General features: G+C 46.8%; 1 protein-coding gene across 1 annotated transcript in view; it reads right to left on the reverse strand.

The window, feature by feature from the left end:
* The window catches only part of mgat4b (alpha-1,3-mannosyl-glycoprotein 4-beta-N-acetylglucosaminyltransferase B), a 245,132-nt gene that overhangs the window by 20,438 nt on the left and 200,027 nt on the right, over positions 1-24,667 (reverse strand). The window contains exons 9-10 of the mRNA XM_084147355.1: positions 8,626-8,756; positions 6,305-6,412 (exon numbers count right to left, since the gene is read on the reverse strand). Of these exons, the coding sequence (XP_084003481.1) occupies positions 6,305-6,412; positions 8,626-8,756 (239 nt within the window). The remainder of the gene's footprint in view (positions 1-6,304; positions 6,413-8,625; positions 8,757-24,667) is intronic.

Below are 24,667 nucleotides of genomic sequence, written 5' to 3' on the forward strand. Positions count from 1 at the left end.
AGGAATGCTGCCTATGACCCCAAGAACACCATCCCCACCGTCAAACATGGAGGTGGAAACATTATGCTTTGAGGGTGTTTTTCTGCTAAGGGGACAGGACAACTTCACCGCATCAAAGGGGGTGAGAACCTCCTTCCCTCAGCCAGGGCATTGAAAATGGGTCGTGTATGGGTATTCCAGCATGACAATGACCCAAAACACACGGCCAAGGCAACAAAGGAGTGGCTCAAGAATAAGCACATTAAGGTCCTGGAGTGGCCTAGCCAGTCTCCAGACCTTAATCCCATAGAAAATATGTGGAGGGAGCAGAAGGTTCGAGTTGCCAAACGTCAGCCTCGAAACCTTAATGACTTGGAGAAGATCTGCAAAGAGGAGTGGGACAAAATCCCTCCTAAGATGTGTGCAAACCTGGTGGCCAACTACAAGAAACGTCTGACCTCTGTGATTGCCAACAAGGGTTTTGCCTCCAAGTACTAAGTCATGTTTTGCAGAGGGGTCACATACTTATTTCCCTCATTAAAATGCAAATCAATTCATAACATTTTTGACATGCGTTTTTCTGGATTTTTTTGTTGTTATTCTGTCTCTCACTGTTCAAATAAACCTACCATTAAAATTATAGACTGATCATTTCTTTGTCAGTGGGCAAACGTACAAAATCAGCAGGGGATCAAATACTTTTTTCCCTCACTGTATGTATATATATATATATATATATATATATATATATATATATATACACACACACAGTTTACACGCTCCACAGTTTCCTGTGTGTATCAAGAATGGTCCACCACCCAAAGGACATCCAGCCAACTTGACACAACTGTTGGAAGCATTGGAGTCAACATGGGCCAGCATCCCTGTGGAACGCATTCGACACCTTGTAGAGTCCATGCGCCGACGCATTAAGGCTAGAGTGTTTTCTTCATGTTTTGTGCACTCAGTGTATATACACTTCATGACCAAAAGTATGTGGAAACCTGCTCGTCGATTATCTCATTCCAAAATCAACCCAAAAATACTTTCTGGTTTTCCTGCTTTGATTTTGTGTTAATCATTACATTAATTTGTAGTGGAGGCATATAGCTGGATTTACACAACAAATGTCTTGCCATTAGTCTACTTTAGAGGTTTGAAAACATCTAACAAACTTTTATTGAAAGTGCAATGTCCCTTTAAGTCAATGTGGATAAGGCACACAAGTACACTACATGATCAAAAGTATGTGAACACCTGCGCGTCATCTCATTCCAAAATCATGCGCATTAATATAGAGTTGGTCCCCCCATTGCTGCTATAACAGCCTCCACTCTTCTGGGAAGGCTTTCCACTAGATGTTGGAAACTTGCTGCGGGGACTTGCTTCCATTCAGCCACAAGAGCATTAGGGTACTGATGTTGGGCGATTAGGCCTGGCTCGCAGTCTGCGTTCCAATTCATTGCAAAGGTGTTCAATGGGGTTAAGATCAGGGCTCTGTGCAGGCCAGTCAAGTTCTTCCACACCGATCTCGACAAACCATTTCTGTATGGACCTCGCTTTGTGCACGGGGCATTGTCATGCTGAAACAGGAAAGGGCCTTCCCCAAAACTGTTGCCACAAAGTTGGAAGCACAGAATTGTCTAGAATGTCATTGTATGCTGTAGTGTTAAGATTTCCCTTCACTGGAACTAAGGGGCCTAGCCCGAACCATGAAAAACAGCCCCAGACCATTATTTATCCACCACCAAACTTTACAGTTGGCACTATGCATTGGGGCAAGTAGCGTTCTCCTGGCATCTGCCAAACCCAGATGGTGAAGCATGATTCATCACTCCAGAGAACGCGTTTCCACTGCTCCAAAGTCCAATGGCGTTGATCTTCACACCACTCCAGCCGACACTTGGCATTGCTCATGGTGATCTTAGGCTTGTGTGCAGCTGCGCGGCCATGGAAACCCATTTCATGAAGCTCCCAACAAAGTTATCGTGCTGACGTTGCTTCCAGAGGTAGTTTGGAACTCGGTAGTGAGTGTTGCAACCGAGGACAGACAAATCCACTAATTTGAAGTGGTTTCCACATACTTTTGTATATAAAGTGTATGTATATAATGGTGTGTATAGAAAGTATGGACAGCATATGAATAGAAAAGGTGTGTACAACAGTAGTTATATAGAATGAGCCTTGACTAGAATACAGTATATACGTATGAAGTGGGCAAAACAGTCAACATTATTAAAGTGACCAGTGTTCAATGACTATGTAAACAGGGCAGCAGTCTCTAAGGTGCAGGGTAGAGTACCGGCTAGTAACAGTGACTAAGGTTCAGGGTAGGGTACTGGGCAAGACCGGCTAGTGGTGACTACGAGATAGAAACTGTTTTTCAGTCTCTCTGTTACAGCTTTGATACACCTGTACTGTCTCCACCTTCTAAATGGTAGCGGGGTGAACAGGCCATGGCTCCAGTGGCTGAGGTCCTTGATGATCTTCTTTGCCTTCCTGTGACACCTGGTAATGTAGATGTCCTGGAGGGCAGGCAGTGTGCCCCCGGTGATGACCCCCTCTAGAGAGCTCTGCGGTTGCGGATGGTACAATTGCCGTACCGGGCGGTGATACAGCTCCGACAGGACACTCTCAATGGTGCATCTGTAGAAGTTTGTGGGGGTCTTGGGGGCCAAATTACTTCAGCCTCCTGAGGTTGATAAGGCACTGTTGCGCCTTGTTCACCACACTGTCTGTGTGAAGGGACAATTTCAGGTTGTCAGTGATGTGCACACCGAGGAACTTGAAGCTTTTCACACTCTCCACTGCGTCCCCGTCAATGTTGATGGGGGCGTGCTCTCTCTGCTGTCTCCTGAAGTCCACGATCAGCTCCTTAGTTTTGTTGACGTTGAGAGAGAGGTTATTTTCCTAGCAACACTCTGCCAGGGCCCTCACCTTCTCCCTGTACGCTGTCTCATCGTTGTTGATAAACAGGCTGTGTGTCGTCAGTAGTCATTGGTGAACAGGGAGTACAGGAGGGGGCTTTGAACGCACCCTTGTGGGGCCCCCGTGTTGAGGAACAGCGTGGAGGAGGTGTTGTTGGCTACCTTCACCACCTGGGATCGGCCCGTCAGGAAATCCAGGATCCAGTTCCACAGTGCGGAGTTCAGACCCAAAGCCCCGAGCTTAGTGATGAGCTTGGAGGGCATTATGGTGTTGAAGGCTGAAATGTAGTCGAACAGCATTCTTACATAGGTATTCTGCTTGTCCAGATGGGATAGGGCAGTATGCAGTGCAATGACGATTGCGTCATCCGTGGATCTGTTGGGGCGGTATGCAAATTGTAATGGGGCTAGGGTGTCATGTAAGGTGGAGGTGAAATGATCTTTAACTAGCCTCTCTAAGCACTTCATGATGACAGAAGTGAGTGCTACGGGGCAATAGTCATTTAGTCCAGTTATCTTCGCTTTCTTGGGCACAGGAAAAATGGTGGACATCTTGAAGCAAGTGGGGACAACGGGACTGGGATAGGGAGAGATTGAATATGTCCGTAAACACTCCAGCCAGCTGGTCCCATATGCTTAGGACTCGGCTTGGGATGCCGTCTGGGCCAGCTGCCTTGCGACGGTTAACACGCTTAAATGTCTTACTCACGTCGGCCACGGAGAACGAGAGCTCACAGCCCTCGCGTCAGCGGCTCTGTGTTGTCCCTGTACTGCTGTTTTACCTCTTTGATTGCCTTACGGTGTTAATAGCTGGTCTGTTTGTTCCCAGTCACCTTGCCATGGTTAAATGCGCTGGTTCGCTCTTTCAGTTTTGCATGAATGCTGCCATATATCCACGGTTATTTGTTTAGATAAGTTCTAATCGTCACAGTGGGAACAACACCCTCTATGCACTTCCTGATGAACTCAGTCACCATGTCAGTGTATACATCAATACTATTCTCAGAGGCAACCCTTAACATTTCCCAGTTCGCGTGATCAAAACAATCTTGAAGCATAGATTTCGATTGGTCAGACCAATGATGAACAGTGCTTACCACGGGTCATTTCGGTTAAAATTTCTTCCTATAGGATGGGGAGGAGCAAAATGTAGATGTGATCTGATTTGCCAAAGGGAGTGCGGGGAGGGCCTAGTAGCCATCCCGAAAGGGGGAGTAGCAATGGTCACGAGTGCTCGATGCGGCAGTAGCACAGGAGATGTGTTGATAGAAATTCGGTAGCATTTTACTCAGATTTCCTTTATTAAAGTCCCCAGCTACAATAAATGCGGCCTCAGAATATGTGATTTCCAGTGAAATTTCTTGAGAGCCATCGCGGTGTCGGCTTGGGGGAGAATATACACGGCATTGACAATGACCGAAGAAAGATATCTCGGGAGGTAATGCGGTCGGCATTTGATGGTGAGTTATTCCAGATTGTGGAACTCAAGTCCTTTTGTTTTCCAAATCACACCATGAGTAGTTAATCATGAAACATACACCTGCACCTTTCTTTTTCCCAGAGAGTTCTTTCTTCCCGTCCGCGAGATGGACAGAGAACCCCGCTGGCTTAATATGTAATTAATTTTGGTGATCTATCCTTTTAAAATAGGACCGTAGAAAATCCTGCCTAAAAGTAGTTCTCCAAGACGGTTGGCCGCCCACCCCTGATCTATGTTTCCCAAATACTGGCTGTTTGAATATGTTCACGTGACAAATTACTCCACATAAATAAATAAAATCTAATGAATATCAATCTTCAGGTGGTTGAGGCTGATTTGCAAAATCTTTTGCATTTATGTCTACCGTTTCTGCCTTGCAGCTTGTGCACAATACTAAAATGACTAAACTGGACTAAACTCAGATTTCAAATAGCCTAATTACACTAGCAAAATTGGTAAGAAGTAAAATAAAAGAAGTATGGGGAATAACAGTAGTGTTCTTGCTGAGATAAGCACACTAATTATTCTATATTTTAGCCCATTGTAGGGGATTGGAATTGTGAAAGACAAAATAAATTAAACCGATAATAAAATCTCCTGAAGACAAGATGACATAGCCTAAATCTGCCCCTACACCCAACCCAAATTATCTTGCAATGTATTGTCCTCCCACTAGAATCAGTTACACATTTGGGTTCACAATCTGTTTGGGAAAAATAATGTTCATAATACAGTTATCAGGTCACCCTACCAAAATTAATGCTGAATGCTGCCTTTTCATTGTTACAGCCTAATGAACCTAATGCTAGATCGCCAATGACCAAATGAGGTGAATAATGTATAGCCTATGGATCTGGGCTAATGCAAGTGGTGGATTAAATCACTAGTAGTAGGCTATATTATCACATGCAGTCATAAGGAAGCATTATGCGACAGGGAAAGGAGTGACAGCAAATTCATTTGTTTACAATAATGTGTACAAAACAGTGCTACAAGTTGCCGTGCTGCTCTTTTGACAATTGAGTTCATAAACTTTGATCAGCGCAAAGAACGATTCGTGAGGGGCGTTTCATTACAAACGCTCATCCAATCGCCTTGGTCCCGTGCCCTTACTAAACCAATCACACGCTTCAATCTGCTGTGGTTCACAGTGCGATGGCAGGAACATGATGGATCTCCCTGGTTAAGCTGCCTCAGTTACAATGCTCGCGATGTAGAATAGCAGGCACATATGCTCCGATTTCAAAACGATTTGGAGGCACAGTTGAAAAGTTAACGCATTGAATTAATTAGAAAATAAAAGCGCTACATTTTTCAGCGCGTGAAAAATAAGAGGTGTGGCATGTGAGCGTGTGAAGTGCTTCAAATGCGTGTCTCACACTCATTGCTTGAGAGTTGGCAGCACTGATAAAATACTATTAATTTCGGTGGTGGAGTCCTGCTTGGTGGAGAATCTCTAAATTGAGAATGTGCTGGCGGATTGATAGTGAATTGATTGGGTTAGATTGCAGTAGCAATCTTCAGGCTGATATCCATTGCTCTTAACAATCATTTACATTTTAGTCATTTAGCAGACGCTCTTATCCAGAGCGATTTACAGTTAGTGTGTGCATAAATTTTTCATACAATCAGAGACATTAAACACAGTATTCTTTACTTTGTAGTAAAAAATCTGGAATCTGTGTGGTGACTTGAAATGTATATCAGTACTGCAGTGCTCAGAGACTTGAAAGCTAATATTTAAACATATACAGACTGTAGCAGATAAGCTGACACATGCACAGTGAGAGGATGCTTGAGTATACAAAATGTATTGATTGGATAGCACGTCAGTGTTATACTGAAACACACAATGCTTGCAACGTACACTTGGGTGAACGTGCGCACACAACCTGCCCACCCACCCACGTCTCCATACCTTGAGTTTCTGGATCTTGCCGGCCAGGGAGGAGTGGGTGCCCACATGCTGGAAGAGTGAGGGCTTGAAGCGAATCCTCAGGTTGGCCTTCTGTCTGTCGCAGTGTTTCTGTGTTTGTGACAGACGGGAGAGTTGAGAAAGAAAGAGTAGGAGGGAAAGAGAGTATGAGTGTGTGGGAGTGCCACCATTTTCTGAGACTGAGACCATTTTGGCAAGAGCAATTGAAAGGCATAGTATTTATACACTACATGGCCAAAAGTATGTGTATACCCCTTCAAATGAGTGGATTCAGCTTTTTCAGCCACACCCGTTGCTAACAGTTGTATAAAATCGAGCAACCAGCCATGCTATCTCCATAGAGAAACATTAGCAGTAGAATGGCCTTAATGAAGAGCTCAGTGACTTTCAACGTGGCACCGTCATAGGATGCCATCTTTTGAACAAGTCAGTACGTCAAATTTCTGCCCTGCTAGAGCTTCCCCGGTCAACTGTAAGTGCTGTTATTGTGAAGTGGAAACGTCTAGGAGCAACAACGGCTCAGCCGCGAAGTTGTAGGCCACACAAGCTCACAGAACGAGACCGCTGAAGTGCGTAGCGCGTAAAAATTGTCTGTCCTCGGTTGCAACACTCACTACCGAGTTCCAAACTGCCTCTGGAAGCAACGTCAGCACAATAACTGTTTGTTGGGAGCGTCATGAAATGGGTTTCCATGGCCGAGCAGCTGCACACAAGCCTAAGATCACCATGCGCAATGCCAAGTGTCGGCTCGAGTAGTGTAAAGCTTGCCACCATTGAACTCTGGAGCAGTGGAAACGCGTTCTCTGGCGTGAAGAATCACGCTTCACCATCTGGCAGTCGATGGACGAATCTGGGTTTGGCGGATGCCAGGAGAACGATACCTGCCCCAATGCATAGTGCCAACTGTAAAGTTTGGTGGAGGAGGAATAATGGTCTGGGGCAATTTTTCATGGTTCTGGCTAGGCCCCTTACTTCCAGTGAAGGGAAATCTTAACACTACAGCATACAATGACATTCTAGATGATTCTGTGCTTCCAACTTTGTTGCAACAGTTTGGGGAAGGCCCTTTCCTGTTTCAGCATGACAATGCCCCCGTGCACAAAGCGAGGTCCATTCAGAAATGGTTTGTCGAGATCGGTGTGGAAGAACTTGACTGGCCTGCACAAAGCCCTGACCTCAACCCCATCGAACATCTTTGGGATTAATTGGAATGCCGACTGCGAGCCAGGCCTAATCGCCCAACATCAGTGCCCGACCTCACTAATGCTCTTGTGGCTGAATGGAAGCAAGTCCCCACAGCAAGTTTCCAACATCTAGTGGAAAGCCTTCCCAGAAGAGTGGAGGCTGTTATAGCAGCAGGGGAGACCATCTCCATATGAATGCCCATAATTTTGGAATGAGATGTTCGACATCCACATACTTTGGGCCATGTAGTGTATGTACAGGTAACTGCCAAAATAAAGGAAACACCAACATAAAGTGTCTTAATAGGAAGTTGGGCAACCACGAGCCACCAGAACAGCTTCAATGCACCTTGGCACAGATTCTATAAGTGTTTGGAACTCTGTTGGAGGGATGCGAACACCATTCTTCCATGAGAAATTCTATAATTTGGTGTTTTGTTGATGGTGGTGGAAAACGCTGTGTCAGGCACTCCTCAGAATCCCCCATAAGTGTTCAATTGGGTTGAGATCTGGTGAAACACACACACCCTTAAATCCCCTATGCTCCTTTGAGAACCCTCTTTTAAATTCACTGAGATAACTTCTTTTAGCCATGGTAGCCATAATATTGGCGAAATGGGCATTTTTATACATGACCGTAACCATGATGGGATGTTAATTGCTTAATTAACTCAGGGACCCCATCTGTGTGGAAGCACCTATTTTCAATATACTCTGGTTGCGTTTACACAGGCTGCCCAATTCTGATATTGTTTTCACTAATTTGTCTTTTGACCAATCAGATCAGCTCTGAAAAAGATCTGATGTGAAAAGATCTGATGTGATTGGTCAAAAGACCAATTAGTGGAAAAAATATCAGAATTGGGCTGCCTGTGTCAATGCAGCCTTTGTATCCCTCATTTACTCAAGTGTTTCCTTTATTTTTGCAGTAACCTGTAGCTCCCTGCTTGGATAATGTGTAATACATCCTTCTTTCCTCCTTCCCTTGAAGTAATCACTGATCTAACATGACTGCATCCAAAGGAAAACTTGTTTTAGGACAGTGGTTACCACACGGAATTAATTAAAGGTGTACTTAGAACTGGGCCTAGGTTTACCATGGGGGTGGGGTGAACTTACCGCGTCCTTCTCTGGGTTGCACACCTTGACCCACATTATGTGGTCCAGCAGCCAGTCAATGGGCTTGTCCTTGTAGAACATTAGCATAAACTCCACAATCAGCGACAGGTCCAGGGACTTGAACATTTTACCTGAGGAGAGAGGATATACAACTCAATTACAACGCATGACATCATCAAATAGCGCCAAAGGTTGTTCAGGTAGTACCTTGTCTGTTTCAAAATGTTTCATCATATCTTGAGCCTATGGAACACTACTTGGGTTCCCGATTCCAAAATGTTACTTAGCTACTATCCCCTGGCCCTTTGTGAAGATGTGAAGGGATTGGACAGGTTTTAGAAACATGGTTGTAACTACCTTGCCCTCTGATAGGCTAAGTGGAAAATTATATCCTTTCAGAGTTATTAGAACTGCTTAGGGGGTTGATTTGAAATTGGGTAAAAGGGAAGTAGAAAGTAGAGTGTAGCAAGATACAACGACCTAGAACGGAGGCTAAACTTAGCCGGTGCGACTGAAATTAAATCTTTGAGCGCTGAATAACATGTAATATAATGTAATTGTCAGATTAATACTGATTAATACATTGGAGTCAATTTCACAAAGTGGGTTACAAGAACAAATATTTTTGGGTCAAAACAAGGCCGCTTGCGGTCTGGAATGAGATTATTTTACAGCCGTTTAATTGTAATGCTTTGAAGCACTTTCCACCACAATGTTTTAACAGCTAGTCATCACAAAGACAGAAGATTAAATTTAACCAATTACAAGAACATAAATATCTTCTTTTTCCTGGTGTGTAAGAACATGATGTATGTATGATCTTGTTTTGTACTCATATGAAACATAATCCAATAAAATACCAACTCAGCCACCCATGCATGCACACACTGAAGTAAAAACGTGACAATGGGAACCTCTGTTCAGACTGAACACAGATCTCTCAACTCAGACCCATCTCCTTCATCTCTCTCTTCCTTGCCTATTACAACACAACAGAAGAGTACTCCCTCTCCCCCAAACTCTTCTTCATACCTTCTCACCTCTCTCCGTTCATTAAAACACCTTTCTCATCTCGCTCCTCTCCCCCACCCATCTCTCTCGTTACACCATCTACAGAGGTAAACACTCTTTCCTTGGCTGAGCTGTAGCATTCATCATTATTCATCCTCCAGCCTCCCCTCCAACATGAAAAAGTATGAAAATGTATACACTCACTACTGTAACTCGCTCTGGATAAGAGCATCTGCTAAATGACTCTCCCCCCCACCATTTTTTTTTTTTTGATTGTCTTCTCTTTCGGGCCCCACACTCCAGGACCAGGGCCTTTGTTATTGTGAGGGGTACGATGCCACAGCACTATGGGTTTATGAGAGAGAGAGAGAGAGAGAGAGAGAGAGAGAGAGAGGGGTAGTGCACTCGAGTGAAGGAAGGAGTTACAACTCATTAGAATCCCACAGAGAGGGAGAGAGAGAGAGGTGTGGAAGGAAGGGAGGCGAGGCAGAAAGAGGAGGAGGGAGAGAGAGATGGGTAGAAACCAAGGGAGAGAGGGAGAGACGGGTAGAAACCAAGGGAGAGAAAGGGCGAGAGGGAGAGAGAGACGGGTAGAAACCAAGGGAGAGAAAGGGCGAGAGGGAGAGAGAGATGGATAGAAACCAAAGGAGAGAAACGGAGAGAGGGTGAGAGGTTGAGCACTCGCATAAGGGAAGGAGGTATGCTATATAACAACTCATTATAGACCTCACTGAAAGAGGGAGGGAAGGAGGGAGAGAGAGGGGTGAGAGCGGGGATGGTTGGGGTAGAGAGTAAAAGGGTAAAAGGTCAGGGCTCACGTAAGGGAAGGAGGTATGCTATCTAACAACTCATTAGAAATCCCACTGAGAAACGGAGGAAAGGATGGAGAGAGAGAGAGGAATAGAAAGAGGGGATGAGTGGGAGGAGGGAGAGAGAGATGGGTAGAGACAGGGGGAGAGAGAGGGTGATAGGTCAGGTGGTCACGTGAGTGATGTGAGCACCTGTGAGCTCTGTCTTTCATTCTCCCACACTCTTTTTCTCTCACCCATCGACACACACGCAAATGTTGCCATCAGGTGGTGGATAGACATTCTGCTGTGTGTGTGTTTAACATTTAACCTTGACCATTGTCTTATAAGACAGCATTCACAGGCCATTTTGTACAACTCAGCTATGTTATGGTGTGTACCTATAGAGGTTATTAACAGGTGTGTGTGTGTGTGTGTGTGTGTGTGTGTGTGTGTGTGCATGTTCGTGGGTATACAGTGAGGGAAAAAAGTAATTGATCCCCTGCTGATTTTGTACGTTTGCCCACTGACAAAGAAATGATCAGTCTATAATTTTAATAGTAGGTTTATTTGAACAGTGAGAGACAGAATAACAACAAAAAAATCCAGAAAGACGCATGTCAAAAATTTTATAAATTGATTTGCATTTTAATGAGGGAAATAAGTATTTGACCCCCTCTCATTCAGAAAGATTTCTGGCTCCCAGGTGTCTTTTATACAGGTAACGAGCTGAGATTAGGAGCACACTCTTAAAGGCAGTGCTCCTAATCTCAGTTTGTTACCTGAATAAAAGACACCTGTCCACAGAAGCAATCAATAAATCAGATTCCAAACTCTCCACCATGGCCAAGACCAAAGAGCTCTCCAAGGATGTCAGGGATAAGATTGTAGACCTACACAAGGCTGGAATGGGCTACAAGACCATCACCAAGCAGCCTGGTGAGAAGGTGACAACAGTTGGTGTGATTATTCGCAAATGGAAGAAACACAAAAGAACTGTCAATCTCGCTTGGCCTGGGGCTCCATGCAAGATCTCACCTCGTGGAGTTGCAATGATCATGAGAACGGTGAGGAATCAGCCCAGAACTACACGGGAGGATCTTGTCAAAGATCTCAAGCCAGCTGGGACCATAGTCACCAAGAAAACAATTGGTAACACACTACGCCGTGAAGGACTTAAATCCTGCAGCGCCCGCAAGGTCCCCCTGCTCAAGAAAGCCGTCTGAAGTTTGCCAATGAACATCTGAATGATTCAGAGGAGAACTGGATGAAAGTGTTGTGGCGAGATGAGACCAAAATCGAGCTCTTTGGCATCAACTCAACTCGCCGTGTTTGGAGGAGGAGGAATGCTGCCTATGACCCCAAGAACACCATCCCCACCGTCAAACATGGAGGTGGAAACATTATGCTTTGGGGGTGTTTTTCTGCTAAGGGGACAGGACAACTTCACCGCATCAAAGGGACGATGGACGGGGCCATGTACTGTCAAATCTTGGGTGAGAACCTCCTTCCCTCAGCCAGGGCATTGAAAATGGGTTGTGGATGGGTATTCCAGCATGACAATGACCCAAAACACACGGCCAAGGCAACAAAGGAGTGGCTCAAGAAGAAGCACATTAAGGTCCTGGAGTGGCCTAGCCAGTCTCCAGACCTTAATCCCATAGAAAATCTGTGGATGGAGCTGAAGGGTCGAGTTGCCAAACGTCAGCATCGAAACCTTAATGTCTTAATGTCAAGAAACGTCTGACCTCTGTGATTGCCAACAAGGGTTTTGCCACCAAGTACTAAGTAATGTTTTGCAGAGGGGTCAAATACTTATTTCCCTCATTAAAATGCAAATCAATTCATAACATTTTTGACACGCTTTTTTCTGGATTTTTTTGTTGTTATTCTGTCTCTCACTGTTCAAATAAACCTACCATTAAAATTATAGACTGATCATGTCTTTGTCAGTGGGCAAACGTACAAAATCAGCAGGGGATCAAATACTTTTTTTCCTCACTGTATGTATAATAGAGTGTGCTGTGATTGTTGCCTCTAATGCGTCATTCTGCTTTCATCAGGCAGGTGTGTGACCTCCTGAGTCACTGACACGCACAGAAAGATCTGATTGATCTGAGATCAGTTTGACCCAGTGACTCACTGAGACTGATTCTACTGACTGATCTAGTGACTGTTCTCAGAACAGGGCAGAGGGTAGCTAACCAATTAAATAATTTCATCACAATGACCTATGTCATCTGGGGGGAATGACATAAGCTAAGTGATGAAAGCATTAAAAGGTCTATGCGTATACACACATGCATTCGGGAATAACCTCTATAGGTACACACCATAACTTCAATGCTGAGTTGTACAAAATGGCCTGTGAATCTCTTATAAGACAGTGCTCAAGGTTAAATGTTAAAAGCGTAACATTCCATTTCCATATGTATTTTATAGAGAGCCATTTAACTATCTTTCCTCTTGGGGATTTCCCGTAGCCTCGAGGATAGTAATAAAATAACGCACATACAACAGTCTCGACAGTGAAACGTCCAGCCCCAGTCAATGATACAGTGGAATTGAAGCCAACATTGTAGAAAATTGAAAAAGTCCCCACAAGGATAGTAAAACAAGGAAAATTCTCCCTCGTGGGGACATTTCCCACATCCCCACGAGGACAAAGGCTATTTTAAGCTTAGGAGTTAGGTTTAGGAGTTACATGCTGACCACACCCCTTGCATTGCGTGCGCAAGCATTGCAAAATAAATGTACACATAGATGTTATTCAATCATTTCATCTAAACTGCTCGTGCATGTCAACGAGCGTCTGCGTAGCCAGGCGCTAAAATAGAACTTGGTTCTATTTTTGACGCTTGGCGCGCTGCAAGTCCCACCTCTCCCATCTCCTCATTGGTTTTTAGCAGCATACAGTGCAGTCGGAAAGTATTCAGACCCCTTGACTTTTTCCACATTTTGTTACGTTACAGCCTTATTCTAAAATTGATTAAATTGTTTTTTTTCCCTCATCAATCTACACACAATACCCCATTATGACAAAGCAAAAACAGGTTTTTAGAAATGTTTGCAAATGTATTAAAAATAAAAAAGAGAAATAATACATTTACACTAGTCTCCCAGTCCCTGCCGCTGAAAAACATCCCCACAGCATGATGCTGCCACCACCATGCTTCACCGTACGGATGGTGCCAGGTTTCCTCCAGACGTGACGCTTAGCATTCAGGCCAAAGAGTTCAATCTTGGTTTCATCAGACCAGAGAATCTTGTTTCTCATGGTCTGAGAGTCCTTTAGGTGCCTTTTGGCAAATTCCAAGCGGGCTATCATGTGGCTTTTACTGAGGAATGTCTTCCATCTGGCCACTCTACCATTAAGGCCTGATTGGTGGAGTGCTGCAGAGATGGTTGTCCTTCTGGAAGGTTCTGCCATCTCCACAGAGGAACTCTGGAGCTCTGTCTGAGTGACCATCAGGTTCTTGGTCACCTCCCTGACTAAGGCCCTTCTCCCTCGATTGCTCAGTTTGGCCAGGCGGCCAGCTCTAGGAAGAATCTTGGTGGTTCCAAACTTCTTCCATTTAAGAATGATGGTGGCCACTGTGTTCTTGGGGACCTTCAATGTTGCAGAAATGTTTTGGTACCCTTCCCCAGATCTGTGCCTCAACACAATCCTGTCTCTGAGCTCTACAGACAATTCCTTTGACCTCATGGCTTGGTTTATGCTCTGACAAGCACTGTCAACTGTGGGACCTTATATAAGCAGGTGTGTGCCTTTCCAAATCATGTCCAATCAATTGAATTTACCACAGGTAGACTCCAATCAAGTAGTAGAAACATCTCAAGGATGATCAACGGAAACAGGATGCACCTGAGCTAAATTTCGAGTCTCATATCAAAGGGTCTTAATACTTATGTAAATACAGTATCTGTTTATAAATTTGTTTTGTTTTTAATCGAAAAACCTGTTTTCACTTTGTCATTATGGGGTATTGTGTGTAGATTGATGAGGGGAAAAAATAATTTAATCCATTTTAGAATAAGGCTGTAACGTAACTAAATGTGGAAAAAGTCAAGGGGTCTGAATACTTTCAGAATGCACTGTATTGGAGCTAATTACGCTCACTGGAGTATCTGACATAGGCTTTGAAAAAGCTCCCACGAGTCCCAGTCGCGGCAAGTTATGCTGGCTGCTGGAAAGCTTTCTTGACCTGTACATTCATTTTTGCCAACACAACACTAACTTTTGTTTAACCAGCTAAACAGCTGCTATTAGCGAACATGTGTTTGGAGTAGGGCTGGCAGAATAATCATCATAATCGTTTTAATACGTTCATTTTAGGAGGAGGGTGGATTCAACTTTATAGTCAAGTAAATATAGTTTACCCAATAGCAATTTTTCATTTTATGAAGTGGGTAAAGTTAGTCATCATTTTACGAGCAGAACGGCACGGTTGGGAGGAGAAGCTTCATTTTAAAAAGTTCTAAGCGGTAAAAAACATTTGTTTTTGAGACAGGGGTTTCGCCAAAGCTGTGTTGTATTCATTAAGTATGTTGTAGATCATTTTCAAAGATGCATTGTGATGCATTACAAGCTCAAATAATGTTCAACAAAAATGTCCCTGGGCAAGAAAGGGTTGAAGACCACTGGCATAAACCAACCATTCCATTTCTAGGAGGTTTTAGGGCTGTTATCTCATATTTAGTAGATACACGTACCAGATGTAGCGCTGTTAGGTACACAGCTAGAGAGAGAGAGAAAGACAGAGTAAAGGGGATAGAGAAAGAGAGAGAGAGAGATGGAGTGAATAGGAGAGACAGAGGGGGAAAAGGAGAGAGAGCAAGATGATGCTGAGAGGGAGGGAGACAGACAGAGGAAAGGGGTAGAGAGAAGAGAGGGGTGGGAGAGGGAAAGGGAGAGAGACAGAAGGAGAGATAGTCCACAGGGTGCACTGGTAAGATATGCACACAGGTGCATCTTGGGTAAAGAGCGAGTGAGTTGCCAATAGATGAGTTTTCATCAGTATTCACCTATCCGCTTATTCACCCTCCACTGCCTCCAAATGACTCCCTCACTACCTTGTTTCCCCTCATCTCACCCCTCTCTCTCTCTCTCTCCCTCCATCCCTCTATAGCATGCATATGCATACACACACACAGACTCACACTCTGGCACTTTCAGACAGAGGAAAACACACTTAAAAGACACAAGGACACTTATGTGTGTGCACACTCGCACACAGAAGCAGGGAAGCAGGCATGCACACATGCACGCCTGCACACACCCACAAACACATACAGTGTATTCAGACCCCTTGGACTTCTTCACATTTTATTTTGTTACAAAGGGGGATTAAAATTGATTTAATAGTAATTTTTGTCCAAAATCTACACAAAAGTTATTTTTATTTTTTTATTTTTTTCTTCATAAAAATGAAAGAACTAAAATATAGTCGTTTCATAAGTATTAATCTAAAATCAAATCACATTTTATTGGTCACATACACATATTTAGGAGATGTTATTTCAGGTACAGTGAGGGAAAAAAGTACACTGCTCAAAAAAATAAAGGGAACACAAACAACACAAACTAGTGTACTTTTTTTCTTTACATAGTTGAATGTGCTGACAACAAAATCACACAAAAATTATCAATGGAAATCAAATGTATCAACCCATGGAGGTCTGGATTTGGAGTCACCCTCAAAATTAAAGTGGAAAACCACACTACAGGCTGATCCAACTTTGATGTAATGTCCTTAAAACAAGTCAAAATGAGGCTCAGTAGTGTGTGTGGCCTCCACGTGCCTGTATGACCTCCCTACACCTGGGCATGCTCCTGATGAGGTGGCGGATGGTCTCCTGAGGCATCTCCTCCCAGACCTGGACTAAAGCATCCGCCAACTCCTGGACAGTCTGTGGTGCAACGTGGCGTTGGTGGATGGAGCGAGACATGATGTCCCAGATGTGCTCAATTGGATTCAGGTCTGGGGAACCGGCAGGCCAGTCCATAGCATCAATGCCTTCCTCTTGCAGGAACTGCTGACACACTCCAGCCACATGAGGTCTAGCATTGTCTTGCATTAGGAGGAACCCAGGGCCAACCGCACCAGCATATGGTCTCACAAGGGGTCTGAGGATCTCATCTCAGTACCTAATGGCAGTCAGGCTACCTCTGGCGAGCACATGGAGGGCTGTGCGGCCCCCCAAAGAAATGCCACCCCACACCATGACTGACCCACCGCCAAACCGGTCATGCTGGAGGATGTTGCAGGCAGCAGAACGTTCTCCACGGCATCTCCAGACTCTGTCACGTCTGTCACATGTGCTCAGTGTGAACCTGCTTTCATCTGTGAAGAGCACAGGGCGCCAGTGGCGAATTTGCCAATCTTGGTGTTCTCTGGCAAATGCCAAACATCCTGCACGGTGTTGGGCTGTAAGCACAACCCCCACCTGTGGATGTCCGGCCCTCATACCACCCTCATGGAGTCTGTTTCTGACTGTTTGAGCAGACACATGCACATTTGTGGCCTGCTGGAGGTCATTTTGCAGGGCTCTGGCAGTGCTCCTCCTGCTCCTCCTTGCACAAAGGCGGAGGTAGCGGTCCTGCTGCTGTGTTGTTGCCCTCCTACGGCCTCCTCCATGTCTCCTGATGTACTGGCCTGTCTCCTGGTAGCGCCTCCATGCTCTGGTCACTACGCTGACAGACACAGCAAACCTTCTTGCCACAGCTCACATTGATGTGCCATCCTGGATGAGCTGCACTACCTGAGCCACTTGTGTGGGTTGTAGACTCCGCCTCATGCTACCACTAGAGTGAAAGCACCGCCAGCATTTAAAAGTGACCAAAACATCAGCCAGGAAGCATAGGAACTGAGAAGTGGTCTGTGGTCACCACCTGCAGAACCACTTCTTTATTGGGGGTGTCTTGCTAATTGCCTATAATTTCCACCTGTTGTCTATTCCATTTGCACAACAGCATGTGACATTTATTGTCAATCAGTGTTGCTTCCTAAGTGGACAGTTTGATTTCACTGAAGTGTGACTGACTTGGAGATACATTGTGTTGTTTAAGTGTTCCCTTTATTTTTTTGAGCAGTGTATTTGATCCCCTGCTGATTTTGTACGTTTGCCCACTGACAAAGACATGATCAGTCTATAATTTTAATGGTAGGTTTATTTGAACAGTCAGAGACAGAATAACAACAAAAAAATCCAGAAAAACACATGTCAAAAATGTTATGAATTGATTTGCATTTTAATGAGGGAAATAAGTATTTGACCCCTCTGCAAAACATGACTTAGTACTTGGTGGCAAAACCCTTGTTGGCAATCACAGAGGTCAGACGTTTCTTGTAGTTGGCCACCAGGTTTGCACACTTCTCAGGAGGGATTTTGTCCCACTCCTCTTTCCAGATCTTCTCCAAGTCAGTAAGGTTTCGAGGCTGACGTTTGGCAACTCAAACCTTCAGCTCCCTCCACAGATTTTCTATGGGATTTAGGTCTGGAGACTGGCTAGGCCACTCCAGGACCTTAATGTGCTTCTTCTTTAGCCACTCCTTTGTTGCCTTGGCCGTGTGTTTTGGGTCATTGTCATGCTGGAATACCCATCCACGACCCATTTTCAATGCCCTGGCTGAGGGAAGGAGGTTCTCACCCAAGATTTGACGGTACATGGCGCCGTCCATCATCCCTTTGATGCGGTGAAGTTGTCCTGTCCCCTTAGCAGAAAAACACCCCCTAAGCATAATGTTTCCACCTCCATGTTTGACGGTGAGGATGGTGTTCTTGGGGTCATAGGCAGCAATCCTCCTCCTCCAAACACGGCGAGTTGAGTTGATGCCAAAGAGCTCGATTTTGGTCTCATCTGACCACAACACTTTCACCCAGTTCTCCTCTGAATCATTCAGATGTTCATTGGCAAACTTCAGACGGCTTTCTTGAGCAGGGGGACCTTGCGGGCGCTGCAGGATTTAAGTCCTTCACGGCGTAGTGTGTTACCAATTGTTTTCTTGGTGACTATGGTCCCAGCTGGCTTGAGATCATTGACAAGATCCTCCCGTGTAGTTCTGGGCTGATTCCTCACCGTTCTCATGATCATTGCAACTCCACGAGGTGAGATCTTGCATGGAGCCCCAGGCCAAGCGAGATTGACAGTTCTTTTGTGTTTCTTCCATTTGCGAATAATCACACCGTTGTCACCTTCTCACCAAGCTGCTTGGCGATGATCTTGAAGCCCATTCCAGCCTTGTGTAGGTCTACAATCTTGTCCCTGACATCCTTGGAGAGCTCTTTGGTCTTGGCCATGGTGGAGAGTTTGGAATCTGATTGATTGATTGCTTCTGTGGACAGGTGTCTTTTATTCAGGTAACAAACTGAGATTAGGAGCACTCCCTTTAAGAGTGTGCTCCTAATCTCAGCTCGTTACCTGTATAAAAGACACCTGGGAGCCACCTGATTGAGAGGGGGTTAAATACTTATTTCCCTCATTAAAATGCAAATCAATTCATAACATTTTTGACATGCGTTTTTCTGGATTTTGTTGTTGTTATTATTATGTTTATTGTTTATTGTCTCTCACTGTTCAAATAAACCTACCATTAAAATTATAGACTGATCATTTCTTTGTCAGTGGGCAAACTTACTGTCACGTTCGTCGGGAACAGATGAGGACCAAGGCGCAGCGTTGCAGGCAAACATACTCTTTTATTGAGCGAAACGCGATCAAAACAACAAAGACGGTAACGTGACAGTACACGGTCAAACACAACCAACTTGAAACAAGAACCCACAAAAAACAAAGGAAAAACCGACAGATTAAATATGGCTCCCAATCAGAGACAACCAGCAAACAGCTGACACTCGTTGCCTCTGATTGGGAGTCACTCAGGCCAACATAGAAATAGAGAACATAGATCTACACACCCTGGCTCAACATAACAGTGTCCCCAGAGCCCGGGCGTGACAGTACCCCCCCCTAAAGGCGTGGACTCCGACCGCGCCAACTAAATACCACAGGGGAGGGACCGGGTGGGCACTCCGCCTTGGCGGCGGATCCGGCTCTGGACCCGATCCCCACTCCCTCTCCAACCCCCCAAAGTACCCCTGGTCCGGTCTGGCCCCGCTGGCCGGAGCCGGACTAACGACACGCACCCCTGGCTTGGTGCGTGGAGCAGGAACGGACCGGACCGGGCTGACGATGCGCACCCCTGGCTTGGTGCGTGGAGTAGCAACTGGCCGGACCGGGCTGACGATACACACCCCTGGCTTGGTGCGTGGAGCAGGAACGGACCGGACCGGCCTGACGATGCGCACCCCTGGCTTGGTGCGTGGAGTAGCAACTGGCCGGACCGGGCTGACGATACACACCCCTGGCTTGGTGCGTGGAGCAGGAATGGACCGGACCGGGCTGACGATGCGCACCCCTGGCTTGGTGCGTGGAGGAGGAACGGGCCGAGCCGGGCTGACGAAACGCACCCCTGGCTTGGTGCGGGGAACAGGCACGGGCCATGCTGGACTGACGACACACACCACTGGCCTGGTGTGGAGAGCAGGAGCGGGCCGGACAGGGCTGACGAAACGCACCACAGACTTGGTGCGGAGAGCAGGAATGGGCCGGACTGGGCTGGCGACGCGCACCACAGACTTGGTGCGGAGAGCAGGAACGGGCCGGACCGGGCTGACGAAACGCACCACAGACTTGGTGCGGGGAGCAGGAATGGGCCGAGCCGGGCTGACGAAACGCACCACAGACTTGGTGCGGGGAGCAGGAATGGGCCGAGCCGGGCTGACGAAGCGCACCACTGACTTGGTGCGGGGAGCAGGAACGGGCCGAGCCGGGCTGGCGACGCGCACCACAGGCTCGGTGCGGGGAGCAGGAACAGGCCGGGCCAGGCTGACGACACGCACCACAGGCTCGATGCGAGGAACAGGGACAGGCCGGACCGTACTGGGGACACACACCCCTGGCCCTATGCAGGGATCAGGAACGGGCCGGACCGGACTGGTAACACACCCCAGTACCTCTCGCCGTGCCTCCACACTTTCCTTCCCCTTAGTGACCAGTGGCCCCCTTAACCTGGCGGCCTCCTCTGCCAACCCGCTGGACCGCTCTATCGCGGCCTCCTGCTGCCCCGACGTCCACGTCGTGAGCCCCCCCCCTAAAAAATTTCTGGGCGGCTCTCCTCTTGGACCAGGCCTCCATGTCTCTAGCCAGACACTCACTCCACTGCTTCAAAGTCCAACCTTTCTGCTCCTCACTTGGCTTGGCCCAGTCGAGACTCTTACTCCACTGCTTCAAAGTCCAACCTTTCTGCTCCTCACTTGGCTTGGCCCAGTCGAGACTCTTACTCCACTGCTCCATAGACCAACCTCTCTGCTCTTCACGCTGCTTGGTCCTGTCTTGGTGGGTTCTTCTGTCACGTTCGTCGGGAACAGATGAGGACCAAGGCGCAGCGTTGCAGGCAAACATACTCTTTTATTGAGCGAAACGCGATCAAAACAACAAAGACGGTAACGTGACAGTACACGGTCAAACACAACCAACTTGAAACAAGAACCCACAAAAAACAAAGGAAAAACCGACAGATTAAATATGGCTCCCAATCAGAGACAACCAGCAAACAGCTGACACTCGTTGCCTCTGATTGGGAGTCACTCAGGCCAACATAGAAATAGAGAACATAGATCTACACACCCTGGCTCAACATAACAGTGTCCCCAGAGCCAGGGCGTGACACTTACAAAATCAGCAGGGGATCAAATACTTTTTTCCCTCATTGTACAGCGAAATGCTTGTGTTCCTAGGTCCAACAGTGCAGTAATATCTAACAATTCACAACATTACACACAAATCTAAAAGTACAATAATGGAATTAAGAAATATATAATATTCGGACGAGCAATGTCGGAGTCAGGAGTTTAAATACAGTATGTGTGTGTATATATATATATACACACACACACACACACACACACATACTGTAGATGGTGTTGTCATTAGTTTACCTAAATTGTGGAGAAATTCGAGTTCTTTACGGCTCTACAGCAGGTGGAAAAAACAACCGAACCTCCTTGACATAGCGTTATTCCTTCTTGATCAACTGTGCCGACATGGGAAGCTTCATGGATACAAACTAATGCATCTTAAATGCATCCAATCTGGATATGTGGTGACCCAAAACACAGTCAACGGAACGTTCTCTGATGTACCTTTGTATTCCCTGTAAGTTACCAGGATGTCACTCAGGACCTTCATTTTACTTGTCATTAGGAAGTCGCGTGATGGTCCCAAGGGAACATTCTATGGGGGACCTTTGTCTAGTTCACTATAAGTTACAGGACGTCGTTGATGACCATGTGAGGACATCTTCAAGACATTCTCAGGACAGTCGTTAGGACATCGCATGATGGTCCCATGTGTCCCAACCCACTATAAGTAAAGTAATGACATTGTATGGGGGTTTTAAGGTAAGTAGAAAGGTGTTCAGCAAAAATCATGCAAAACCAGTGGCCATATGTATACATTTGACATCACTTAGTACTGACATTTCAATATGACCCAACCAGGGATTCGAACTCACAACCTCTGGATTTGGGGTACGCGGATCTTTATGTTGCGCCACAAAGTCTGTAGCATTCTCAGAAGTCCCCTACAAATTAAATATCTAGAATACATCTCTGCACTTACCAAAAATGTGCCATCTGCACTGCTATTCTAGTTATCAGTTAATCTGACTATTGTCTCATCATTTATTTGATTTACTTATTTCAGCAATTTGAGGGTTTTCTGTACAGTTGTCTAATGTTGGTGTGGAATATTATTCTGTTTTAATGTTACTCATGAATCACTATGATAAATTAAAACGTTTTTCTTGAGTGTATTTTTAACATAGCTGACATTTACTTTGAAGTGTAGAACAAGTTACCATACAATTGGCGAAATATTTTCATGCAAATATTCTAAAATCTGCATAAAAACAGGATCCACATTTTCCCAACAGAGGGGTTTTTCCATTAAACTGACTTGTTGCATTTAAAAGGCTGTGCATGATAACAATACAAATTACTTTTGTGGTTAAATGTACCAAATATATATTTTTAAGTTAAATGGGTTTCCATGAGATTTTCAACTCTACCGATGGTTTTCTGTAGCGATAATATAGCAAACTTGCCCAATCTGCTTTTGGTATATGCTCTACAGACAGTTCGCTGTGACACTCTGGCTCCAGGGACTCTGATTGTTGAGCCAGGGTTGTTATTTTCATTTAGGGTGTATTTCTATGTTGGATCTAGTTGTTCATTTCTATGTTTGGTTTTGTTGTTGATTAGTCATATGACTCCCAATCGGAGGTAACGAGTGTCAGCTGTCGGCTCGTTATCTCTGATTGGGAGCCATATTTAAACTGTGTGGTTTCACCTGGGTTTGGTGGGTTTTTGTTCCTTTACGGTCTTTGTAACTGTGGACTTCACTATCGTCATTTGTTGTTTTTCGTGGTTGCTTTATTTAATAAAGTCATCATGTTCGCTCAACACGCTGCGTATTGGTCTCCTTCGCTCATTGACGACCGTGACAGAAAAACCCACCATCAAAGGACCAAGCAGCGTGTCAAGCGGCAACAGGACCCAGCTCCAAAGGCTTCCTGGACATGGGAGGAGATTTTGGACGGAAAGGGGTCCTGGACTTGGGAGGAGATCCTGGATGGGATGGATCGCCGTCCATGGAGCGAAACGGTGGAGAGGCGACGGCGAGAGGAGCAACGGCGTCAGCAGGGCCATCGTCGGAAGGTCGAGAGGCAACCCCAAAAAGTTTTTGGGGGGGGGCACATGGCTTGGGCGGCTGGGCAGCAGGAGGCTGCCACAGGACTGACGGAGGCAGAGAAGGGGCGAATTCAAGAGGCAACCAGGTTACGGGGGTCACTGGCCAAAGTAGGGAGAGGAGATGTAGGGGCACGGCGAGTGGTACTGGGGTGTATTAGCAGTCCGGTCCGGCCCGTTCCAGTTCCCGGGGTAGAGCCAGTGGTGTGTGCCTCCAGTACGGTCCGGCCTGTTACGACCCCTCGCACCAAGGATACGGTGCGCTTCGCCAGCCCGGCCCGGCCTGTTCCGGCCACTCGCACCAGGGATACGGTGCGCTTCGCCAGCCCAGCCCGGCCTGTTCCGGCCACTCGCACCAGGGATACGGTGCGCTTCGCCAGCCCAGCCCGGCCTGTTCCGGCCACTCGCACCAGGGATACGGTGCGCTTCGCCAGCCCGGCCCGGCCTGTTCCGGCCACTCGCACCAGGGATACGGTGCGCGTCGCCAGCCCTTTCCCACCAGTGCCTACACCACGCCCCAAGCCTCCTGTGTGTCTCCCGAGTCCTGTGCGTCCTGTTGCTGCTCTCCGCACTAGGCTTTATGTGCGTTCCCAGGGTCCAGCATGCCCTGTTGCTTCTCTCCGCACTAGCCCTTATGTGCGTTCCCAGGGTCCAGCATGCCCTGTTGCTTCTCCCCGCACTAGCCCTGAGATGCGTGTCCTCAGCCCGGTACCTCCAGTTCCGGCACCACGCATCAGGCCTACGGTGCGTCCCCAGGGCCAAGCATGCCCTGTTGCTGCTTCCCGCACTAGCCCTGAGATGCGTGTCCTCAGCCCGGTACCTCCAGTTCCGGCACCACGCATCAGGCCTACGGTGCGTCCCCAGGGTCCAGCATGCCCTGTTACTTCTCCCCGCACTAGCCCTGAGATGCGTGTCCTCAGCCCGGTACCTCCTGTTCCGGCACCACGCACCAGGCCTACGATGCGCCTCAGACGGCCAGAGTCTGCCGTCTGCCCAACGGGGCCTGAACTGTCCGTCTGCCCAACGCCGTCTGAACTGCCCGTCTGCCCAACGGGGCCTGAACTGTCCGTCTGCCAAGCGCCGCAGGAACTGCCCGTCTGTACTGAGCCTGCAAAGCCGCCCGTCTGCCATGAGCCTTCAGAGCCGTCCGCCAGACCGGAGCCGCTAGAGCTCTCCGCCAGACAGGAGCAGCCAGAGCCTTCCGCCAGACAGGATCAGCCAGAGCCTTCCGCCAGACAGGAGCAGCCAGAGCCTTCCGCCAGACAGGATCAGCCAGAGCCTTCCGCCAGACAGGATCAGCCAGAGCCTTCCGCCAGACAGGATCAGCCAGAGCCTTCCGCCAGACAGGATCGGCCAGAGCCTTCCGCCAGACAGGATCAGCCAGAGCCTTCCGCCAGACAGGATCAGCCAGAGCCTTCCGCCAGACAGGATCA

This window comes from Coregonus lavaretus (genome assembly GCF_964263955.1).
Source record: "Coregonus lavaretus genome assembly, chromosome: 29".
NCBI lineage: Eukaryota > Metazoa > Chordata > Actinopteri > Salmoniformes > Salmonidae > Coregonus > Coregonus lavaretus.